This window comes from Leuciscus leuciscus, assembly GCF_965113295.1.
Source record: "Leuciscus leuciscus genome assembly, chromosome: 4".
Lineage (NCBI taxonomy): Eukaryota > Metazoa > Chordata > Actinopteri > Cypriniformes > Leuciscidae > Leuciscus > Leuciscus leuciscus.
Genome location: NC_138728.1, coordinates 44,631,768 through 44,643,139, shown reverse-complemented (window position 1 = coordinate 44,643,139; position 11,372 = coordinate 44,631,768). Strand labels below are relative to the sequence as shown.

The 11,372-nt window shown below is 35.9% G+C and overlaps 1 protein-coding gene across 1 annotated transcript in view; it reads left to right on the top strand.

The window, feature by feature from the left end:
* The first annotated feature begins 1,963 nt into the window (after positions 1-1,963).
* LOC309496033 (uncharacterized protein) overlaps positions 1,964-11,372 on the top strand; it is a 29,520-nt gene continuing 20,111 nt past the window's right edge. Inside the window, exons 1-3 of the mRNA XM_082165950.1 lie at positions 1,964-2,185; positions 2,391-2,472; positions 2,962-3,184. Coding sequence (XP_082022076.1) covers positions 2,404-2,472; positions 2,962-3,184 — 292 coding nt within the window. The 5' untranslated portion in view covers positions 1,964-2,185; positions 2,391-2,403. The remainder of the gene's footprint in view (positions 2,186-2,390; positions 2,473-2,961; positions 3,185-11,372) is intronic.

The window sequence follows — 11,372 nt, the reverse complement described above, 5'->3', positions numbered from 1 at the left end:
ACTGCAGTGATATGTACGTATTGGTACGTATTCTGCAAAAATGTTGCCATAGGAACGTTTTTCCAATGAGCTTGTGTTGGTCCTTGGCCTGTTCCCACAGCTCTCTGCCCTGTTTGCCACAAAGACATAATATCTTATCTAGTAAATGCATCTTTTTAAAATAATTTTTAGATATTTGGACTGGGAAAAAGACAAAAATACTAAGTGAGGAATTTTTTTTTGCCGTGTGTGCTTCATTTAAAGCAGCGCATTCATATGGAAAGGTGATTAACTGACTTGGAACTACATGTGCTTTAAACTGTTTTATTGCACACCTTCCAGCCAACCAGCCAATCGAGTATTCAGACAGACAATGGTATAAATACATTTAAAATTTGATCTGATACCAAACTTATATGTTAAAGAGTAAAATTTGAATTGTAAAACAAGACGAAGACATTAATAAAACTACTCAAAAGAAAAAAGCCGAACTGCAGATCAAAGCGATGTGAGAACTTTCTGAAGAGCACATTCATCAGCGGGGAAGCACAAAAACAGCTTATTAGAAAATATTAATAAAAAAAAAAAAATATATATATATATATATATATATATATATATATATATATATTATTTACATTATAGTGCATGTTCTCATACTGAACTCTCTCTGAACTCCCTGAAAACCCTGATCTTTCTCTCTGATTTTCTCTCCGAGACTTCTCTTTTTTTCCTTCCTGTTTTCTATAAATTCTGGTGTTTCCTTATCATGCACATAAGAGGAAGTGTGAAAGAAAGTTGGAATTGGAAATATACAACTGTGTTTAGGACATGTATATGTGAGACATTTTGTAACAAACGGGGGATAAGCTTAGGAACATTTAAGATTAATTTATCTCATACATTGTTTAAAGTACAAAACACATACTTAAAGTTGCCAGTGATAATATTTAACTCCTGGGTTCTTGTTAAGAATATAGTGTATGATAACTGATTTTTTTTGTATAATTTCTTGAATAATTTCTGTATCTGTGCCGTTAATAAGCAGTGGTTTTATTAGGCTGCTGAAAATGTAAGACCTGACACATCCTATTTTCTCACAACTGTTTATATAAATTTAACACTTTTTAACACATTTACGACTGTGGTTATGACTTTACCTGACAAAACTGAAATTTCGATATAATTTTGTGTGTTTCTGTCTCTTTCAAGTGTGCTTTCTAAAGCGGTATTCTGTGCGCCCGTTTCAGGTATTTGTGTATAAGATTTATAAGATACGATTTTTTTTTGTGTGCATATTATCACGCTTGAATGGTTTAATAACTGTAACACAGCCAACTGATGAAAAAACAGATGCTGCATTAATTGAAAAAAAAAAAAATGTATGGCATGCATTAATGTGTTAAATTATACACTGCCATTTAAAATTTTAGGACCTGTACGTTTTTTTTATTTTATTTTTTTATTTTAAGAAGTCTCTTATGCTTACCAAGGCTGCATTTATTTGATTAAAAATACAATTAAAACAGTAATATATTGAAATATTATTACAATTTAAAAACCTAAAAATTTTAAATATAAGTTAAAATAAAATTTAACTTATTGTGATGCAAAGCTGAATTTTCAGCATCATTACTCCAGTCTTCAGTGTCACATGATCCTTCAGAAATCATTCTAATATGATGATTTGATGTTCAAGAATCATTTATGATTATTATTATTCTTTGATGAATAAAAAGTTCAAAGGAACAGCATTTATTTGAAACAGAATATTTTGTAACACTATAAATACCTTTACTGTCACTTTTGATCAACTTAATGCATCCTTGCTGAATAAAAGTATTCATTTCTTTAATTTCTTAAATGCATCCTTGGTGAGCAGAAGAGACAAAGGAGATTTTGGGTATACTGTATATACATACGTGTGTGTGTGTGTGTGTGTGTGTGTGTGTGTGTGTGTGTGTGTGTGTGTGTGTGTGTGTGTGTGTGTGTGTGTGTGTGTGTGTGTGTGTGTGTGTGTGTGTGTGTGTGTGTGTGTGTGTGTGTGTGTGTGTGTGTGTGTGTGTGTGTCTCTGTGTGTGTCTGTGTGTGTGTCTTAAGTAGTCATAAGCTCAGCCCCCTTCACATTCTGATGGACAGTTTATAAAGAGCATCAGACTTCAGGAGCTGCTTCACTTTTCTCACAGACATGAATGAATGAAATCAGGTTGTATTTTGTGTGTGTGTGTGTGTGTGTGTGTGTGTGTGTGTGTGTGTGTGTGTGTGTGTGTGTGTGTGTGTGTGTGTGTGTGTGTGTGTTTTTACTTTACTTTAATAAATTTAGCTATAATTAATGCAATTCCATTTTTTTTTTTATCTTACCTTGCATAACTGTTAAATACTGACTAATGTTTCTTGTTTTCCTGTAACAGAATATCCTGAATAATGGGGGCCAAGGTTTCAGTCGTCAATGAGACTCCTTATACCTGGTACTATGCCACCCAGGACAGAGGGGTGAGAACTTTTGCATTCACTACACCAGATTATTATATATTCTTAATTCTGTTTCTTAGTTATTTTTTCCATATTTAACATGTCCTCTGATTAACCAGATAATAACTGAGAGCATGAAATAATATCTCACAACAACGTAATCAAGTTCAAGTCAAGTTCAATTTATTGTCAATTCTTACTCTATGTACAGAACATAAAGAAGATTGAAATTTCGTTTCCCTCAGACCCATGGTGTTAAAATCCCCAACACAACACTAAACAATTATTAAAAATTATATATAAAATCACAATACAAACATTCGGCACATGATCATTTCAATAAGTTAAAAGTATAATAGCAGCAATTTTTTAAAGTGTCTAGTGCATTGTGTTCGTATGTATGTATCTATGTGTGTGCACATGTTATTATAACAGTATAATACTGTTCTTTGCATGTCATTTTATTTATTGCTTTTCTGATGGAAACTGATGTATAATTCTGCTCCCCAGTTTACTCGTGTCAGTCCTTACAGCAGAGAAGAATATGAGGAGAAAAAGTTAATCCATCGCTACATCTACGTCAGATATGATCATCACACGTCGAACAGTTTTAGGTACGAGTTTAACACCCATAAAGGCGACACCTCCTTCATCTTAAGAGAAACCTACGACCGTTCCCAGATTCAGATGCACTGTACCTCTGAGGGTGGCACTCATTACTGTCCCAACTATGGTAAGTTTCTGCAAGTATATCAGTTATGCACTACACTATACAGACAAATATGCACACCCATAAGCTTGTTGAATGTCCCATTCCAGAATTATTTCCCCTTTGCTGTTATAATTAGCTCCACTCTTCTGGGAAGGCTTTCCACTAGATTTTGGAGCATGGCTGTGTGTTCATTCAGCTACAGATGTGGCCTTTGAGAATGTTTGTCGAAAGAAAAAGGGGTTACGCGTAGTCAGGTGGGATGCTCTGGCACAGGAAATACATGATCAGTAGGGGGCAGTCATGTCACGTACTGAGGCGGCGGAGCACAATACACATGGGCGAGACATAGCATATTCAGTTTATTGTTTAAGTATTATTCTGTGCTCATGCCGATAAAATATTCATGATTCTGTTATTAACAGTATTATTACGTTTAACATGCTAGTTCAATCATGTATAAAATATCTCTCATTAGCGCTGAGTTTTATTATATGCTCCGCTATACGTCCATGTAAAACGTAGTGTAGTAAAAAACAATGACAAGAAACCAGCTATTTTTTATCACACTCTTCTTAACTCTTCTCAAAACAATGACACTATAATTTAAGGAGACAAATAATATTTTACATTAAGCCTTTTCTCCTCTATAGAACATGATAAAGATAGCGGTCATGCAAGACAGACAAACTTAAGAGCCCATAATTAATTGCACATTTAGTTTAATTTAACATAAACTAAGTGCAAATATCCCATCTTGCTGGCAAAGGCCGTTTACACTAATAGAAAATGTGACGCAGCGAGTAAGAACAGGTTGCAGTTGTTTCATTCTTTGACGCGACTGACCCTAGTTCGAATCCACATTTTCCTGATCCCAACTGACAAGCAAATACGTATTATAGCAACATGATGTGAGATGAATAAATAAAAAATAAAGACATATGGGCTACTTTTTTTTGTAAAAGTAGTTGAAGTGATGATGAAGATTAAGCACACGAAAAGCACATTTAGCATTTTAAAGCGAGTTTTGATCTCGGACCTCTATTAGTCTTTTTCACAGAAACATTGATTGGGCAATAAATGTCTTATGTCATGTTTTACAGTAGTTACACTGTAAAAAAAAAAAAATGATGGGTTATTTTTTTGGGGGTTAATTTTTTTCAGTGCTGGATAGTTTTGTTAGGCTTTATTTGTCCCTGTATGAACCGCTCATTTTAAAAGCTGGAAACCGGTTAATAACCTGTTAATTTACTTCCGATAATTGTGCACAAACTATGCTTTGAGCAAGAGTTTCCCTTATATAACGGTCAAATTTCATTTATTTACTTTTACTTTTATCAATAGTATTCTTCTTAATTACACATTTAGATTTTTTTTTTTTTTTTTTTGTTGCTAGTTAAAAGGTTTAGTCATTTATTTCTGCAGAAGCATGAAACTACTCATGCAGTAATTTCTCATATTTCAAGGATAAATTAAGCATTTTTCTGCTATTTTGATTTAGTCCGATAAAAGTTAAACAGAAAATATAATTGCCTGTAGTTTTGTTTCAGTTGGATGAGGAAAAAGTGCCTTGAATAACTCTGCAGATCATCAAAATACCAAGCAGTCCTTATCATTATTTCCCATATCATTATTCATCATATTCCCCACTGGAAGCTCGAGGTATTAAATTGAAAATTCTGTCAGTAATTACTCACCCTCATGTTGTTCCAACCCCGTAAGGCTTTCGTTCATCTTCAGAACACAAATTAAGATATTTTTGATGAAATCTGAGCCGGCTCTCTCCTCCATAGGCTTCTATGTAATCGATATCTGCCATCCCAGAAAGTTAGTAAAGACATCGTGAAAATAGTCAAAGTCACTACAGTGGCTCATCCTTAAGTTTATCAAGCACAATTTTTCATTTTTGGGTGAACTAACCCTTTCAATTATCTTCTCAGAAAAAAGGAAGCAAACTCATTGCATTTACTTTCAAAGAGCAATTCACTGGGAATGTGACTTTGTTTTTTGTTTTTGTCTCTCTACAGTAGCAAAAAGAGTGAGTGTGTTTAAGTTGCTGTTTATAATATTTTAGAAGAAGGTCTGTCTAGCTGTGCCTAGTTCCACATTGAAAGCAGGAAGGCTGTCTTTACCCCCATTTTGGAAGGAGTAAAATTGATAGATGTGGCTTCAACAATCAGATGCATTTTGTTCAGTTCAATCTGGAATGTGAAAAATGCCCTCTCTTTTGATCTTTTCACGGTTGGATAGCTATCCGAAAAAAAAAAACACAAAGTCACCTGGTACACAGTTTCTACATGCATCACAGTAATTTTGATGAGTGTGGAATATTTAATAGGACTCAAAATACTTGGTTGATTTATAGCATTGACTATGGTACAGCGGGACAAACAATTTTACATCACAGAATAAGAGACAAACATGGATCAGTTGTCTTTAACAATTATTTATTCCCTTGCAAGGAAAGGTCAGGAGGAGTCATACAGTCATTACAAAGTGCCTGCAGAGTGTGACAACGAGTGGGGGGTATCCTTCATTCTTTGTAGTTGTTCCTCCCCCAAGGTTGTTTTCCCGAGGCTACATCAAGATACATCTTAGCCATAACTAACATATTATTTAGATTCGTCTATCAAATTAATCATTTACACCCTTGAATGGAGACTCTCTGTCTTGGTCATACAACATTCAGTCACATTAACTTTTGTCTGGTCATATACAAGGACATACACATACATATATTAATAAGAATATGTATCGACACCACATTAATCTAATTACCATCATATTTCTAAGATTCTATGAATATAATTAAGTGCAAACATAATAGAACATTACATTTCTTCCACACTTGTGTTTGCATGATGTTCAGTGGTTGCGCTAATGATTTATCAGAGCTGTACGCTTTCATTTCAAGTCTTAATGCACATGTCCGATCTTTTGACCATATCTGATTTTTTGGCCTGCCTGTTTACATTCACTTTAGAAAGGACTGGTATCCAATATCTGTGTTTACATTAATTCCCACCCAAAATTATTTTTGGTGATCGTTTTACTATGTACATGGTAGACCCTACATAATTCATGTCGGGTGGTCATAATTATTTGCCAGCATGAACAAGATAACAGCTGTCAAGACTCGTGAATGTTTTGCTGCGCAAAACCTGACGGAACAGATATATAGTCCTGAAATCATTTTTGTTTATCTACAGCTCAGATCTAGAATTCTGAAGTAAAATAAAGTATTTTTTTAATGAATTCAAATGAACAGGGAATATTTGTTTTTGATATCATTTACATAATTTAAAAACAGAGACTTCAAGGAAAGAAAAAAATGTCCAGGGTGCTCAAGGAGTTCAAAAAAAGTTTGTGAAGGTGCTCTTTGGGATCGGGAATTCAATTACATGTAGTCGAAGGAAATCCAAGGCACTCTTCTTCAGAAATTTTTAAAAAGCCTTTATTTGACTGGCTATCTCATAATGGAAAATTTAAAAGACATGGGGGGAAGAACAACCCACACGTAGCGGCACAAACAGCCTTCTTCAGGGTATACTGTGGCCTGTAGCTCATATATATAGAATGTTTCTCTCTGTAAAAGTAATTTTAATCGGTCACCACCAATTCATACTATTTTTGATCGTTTCTGAACCCTCAACCATTAGCCTTCTGGATTACTGTTGTGCACATTTTGGAAGTGTTTTGCCATAGGGTAATCTAAATGAGCTTTTCTAATAGCATTTTTATGCTCTGATACTCTGTCTTTGAGACGTCTCTTGGTCCGGCCTACATAAAAGCATCCACATTTGCATGATAACCTGTATACCACAAATGTAGTATTGCAATAAATGAATGCCTTTATATTGTACCTCTTATCTGTCTTAAAATCACAGAATTCTTTGCATTCTTTAATACTAGAACAATGGTTACAAGACCCACATTTGTAAGTACCTTTTAACTGTCTGTTAAGCCAAGTAATCTGTTTTTTGGCAGAAAGATGACTAGATACTAGCCTATCTTGTAGTGTTGGAGCCCTCTTGAAACTAATTTTTGGAGATGCAGAAAACACTTCTCTAAGAACAGGATCACTCTTGATAAGATTTCAATTTGAGTGTATAATCCTTTTTTATGGGATTTTTATGGGAGCCGTTTTGGAATGTTCCATGCACAGTTTTATATTCCTATCATTATTATTCAAGTGATCATAAAATTGTAACAGTTCATCATAAGAACCACCCCAAATCAGAAGAATGTCATCAATGTACCTCCCCCACCATTTTATCTTGTCACTATATCTGTTTAAATAGACAAAATCCCTCTCCCACAAACCTAAAAAAAAAGGTTAGCATAGTTAGTCTTGTAACCATTGTTCTAGTATTAAAGAATGCAAAGAATTCTGTGATTTTAAGACAGATAAGAGGTACAATATAAAGGCATTCATTTATTGCAATACTACATTTGTAGTATACAGGTTATCATGCAAATGTGGATGCTTTTATGTAGGCCGGACCAAGAGACGTCTCAAAGACAGAGTATCAGAGCATAAAAATGCTATTAGAAAAGCTCATTTAGATTACCCTATGGCAAAACACTTCCAAAATGTGCACAACAGTAATCCAGAAGGCTAATGGTTGAGGGTTTAGAAACGATCAAAAATAGTATTCGGGGTGGTGACCGATTAAAATTACTTTTACAGAGAGAAACATTCTATATATATGAGCTACAGGCCACAGTATACCCTGGGTTGAATGAAGAAATAGATTTCAGTCCTTTTTTGTGATATATGCTTTCTGTGTACAGACTAGTTATTTATTTTATTTATTTTTCTAGTCTTTTTTTTATGTATATGTGTTTTTTTATTTTTTATTCTATTTGCAATGTAACCACCTAGTGGACCTTCTCTGTATGTGCATGTAATTTGTCATTCAGGTGTTTCTAATTAGCACCTATAAAAGAGGAAATTGTTTGGTTGGAGAGCATACCCTGAAGAAGGCTGTTTGTGCCGCTACGCGTGGGTTGTTCTTCCCCCCATGTCTTTTAAATTTTCTATTATGAGATAGCCAGTCAAATAAAGGCTTTTTAAAAATTTCTGAAGAAGAGTGCCTTGGATTTCCTTCGACTACATGTAACAGAGACTTCAAGCTTTGGAAAAAACGTATGTCTCACATCAGTGTCACAAGCATTCGCTGAGTTACAGGTCATTTTCTGTCGCGTTTCAAAATGAACTTCACATTGAGAGAGATGGCAGAACGCGCATCGTTTATTTTCTTTATTTTACGAAAAACACAACATTTTTATTTTTATTATGAATGTACACAGATAAAAGAAGACATTTAACAGTTTTGAATGATATATAACACTTATATGTAAGATCAAAATCAACAGAGTATTTTGAGTCTCTTTTGTACTGATAAGAAAAAAAGTGAGCTGGTATCCCCGGAGGGTTAAGCCACTAAAATATGACATTGCGTTTAAATGGCAGGGCATACGCGGCGGCGGGTATGGCACACAATGGGGGTGTTGCAAGAATACCAGACTGATCTGCTGACAGATTTGGAACAAGGTCAGGGTTTTTACCCTGATGCAGAGAAAACGAGCTGCGCCGCACTACAGATTAGCTCTCCGGGCCACCAAACAAATCGGACGATCGGACTCGACAACGATCGGACTCGATGATGGCGATGGTGGCCAGGGAAAGACATCGGTGGTTGTACTTTTCTGACATTGGAGAGAAAGAGAAAGCCTTTCTTCTCGTTGCACTAGTATCGCCTTCTGAGCTTTTCGGCACCTCCGTCGAGGCGGTGGTGGGAAAGTTCAGAGAGGCGAAGGCGCGCTCGGCTGCATTTAAATCTTGCATAAACAATGCGGTCCAAATCTGCGCTTCCTCACCCCAAACGCTTCTTGCATCAGCCTCAGTGTTCCCGCGGGGTCTTAAAAAGTCAAAAATTCGGAACTTTAAATTTAAGGCCTTAAAACGGCCAGATTTTCATCCGCGGTCTTAAATTTCATTTAGTCAGGTCTTAAAAAGGGTTTACCCTCGTTTATTTCCAGAAACGCTGGCCACAGAAAGTTATTACAAAGTAGCAAAAAAGTATCGAGTCGTAGCCTACAAAGCGGAGCTCTAGTGCAGGGGTCTCCAACACGTCGCTCGCGGCCTGATTGGAGGTCGCTCGCCAAGAGGCCGTTCACATATCGCGTCTTTTGCGCGCTCAAGTTCGTTCAAATGTAGCGTGGTAAGTGTGCTCATAATTGAAGCGACGCGCTCGTTTTTTCCAGGCGCTGTCTGAAAGCTCAGTCAACAGGAAGGATGGGGGTGCACCCAAACACTACGGGTGTTTTTCTCTTCTCCGGAAAATAAATCTTGTAGCAGAGCTACAGCAAGCGTTTTTCGGTGGTGGAAATACATTAGCTACTAAAACTTTTTTGTCATTGTGGAGAGCGCAGTGCATGGTTGCATAGCAACGACAGACGCCACGGGAAAATCGGACCATATTTTACTATTAATAATAAAAGATAAGCTAAAGTGCATTGTAAATGTCAGTAACTTATCTTTTTTGACTCATTCTTTTTATAAAAAAAATTTAAAGTCTGAAATATGTGAGGTTTATCTTTTTATAAAACCTTTTTTGTCAAACCTTTATTTTAACTTGTACATGTTAGTATATAACATGCAAGACACATTAAAAATTTTCATTTTTAATGGTATTATTTTAATGTTTATGTAAACAAAAAGTGCATATTGATGCTAAATTTATTTGTTATTTGCTGGTTTTCGACATAAAACTTGGTGAATTGATTTCATTGTGTAATATTAATACTTTTTGAACAGGATTCTGTGATAACCATGATCATTTTTGTCACTATAATCATGAAATTAAATTTTCATGCCATTTCATCTCTAGTTATGATCAACTATGATCAACTAAAATCAACTAATTATGTGTTTTTTACAGTATAATATGCAAAGTACAATTTTCTATGACACGCGTTGTTGGGTGTGGAAGGTTACTAATGTGATTTATCTGTAAATTAAATTAATGCTTTTTCAATTACTGAATTCATTGAAATAAAATTAATTCTTTGATTTGAATATTTATTTGGTAATGTGTCGTGTAGGTCTTAAATTTCAATCTTTATGGTCTTAAAATGTATTAAAAAGGTCTTAAATTTGACTTACTGAAACCTGCAAGAACCCTGGCTATGATGAGTTATTCCTTCAATTTGGGGTTGGGTTTTGTAGTAAGTGCGCTCTTTCAAGCTCTTATTATGATAGTCCTCTATTTTGTGAATGTTGTTTAGGCCATTTAGCCTATGGGAAGCAAGTTGAGCTCTGTAGGTCTCCTCCCGTTACAAGAGTTTTAGTAAGGTTGAACAGTAGACCACAGTTCCCTGTTAGAAAGTATTAAGGGGTGTGTTAAGTAGGGTTTTTATAGGATGGTGAAATTAGGGCCCTGAAGTTCCCATATATAGGTAGGCTATGCATACCCTTCCCAGAGGCCTCTTATGTTAAAGTTGTCAGGCTTATGTAGTGGGTAGTGCCAATCTGTAGTAGTGAACAGGTTGGCTTTATTATATGGAAAATTCTCTAGTGAGGCCACCGTTTATCTAGTCTCAGCCTCAGACGTCACGCCCACGGAACGTTGGCTAAACGTCTGATGCATATGGTACACTTAACTGGAAACACTTCAGGAATGTCGAAGTCGTCATCTGATTGGTTGAATTTTATCAGATTTCCGGGGGGCGCGAGTGTCGCGTTTATTTTCGGTCCGCCGGGAAACAAATGTCATGACGCCAAAACCCCTCATGGAAGAAGAAAGCCGTTGTTTTTACAACTGAGACAATGAGCGCTTACCACGATCAACTAAACGCTGTATTTTCAAAAGTATGTGAAGTTCGCGGCTCCATGGATGCAGTAAACTTGCACAAGGTTCTTGAATGAATAATTTATTAGATGCACGCCGGTCTGTTATTGTAGGGACATCAACATTATATTGTCACGCCCCTAAATATGACGCGGTACAAAACAAACTGTGATTGGTTGTGTTACATGTCAGTCAAACGTCCTCTTGGGTAGTCCTTGGCCAAGAAATGCTGCGATAGAGTCCAGACCTTCTGCCGTCAGTCTGAAGGTCTGGCTATGCGAGACTACCGTTTATCCAAGCATCAAACAGACATTCTGTGTGAGATGGCTTCCTCCCTATCAGGAGTTATTCTACTG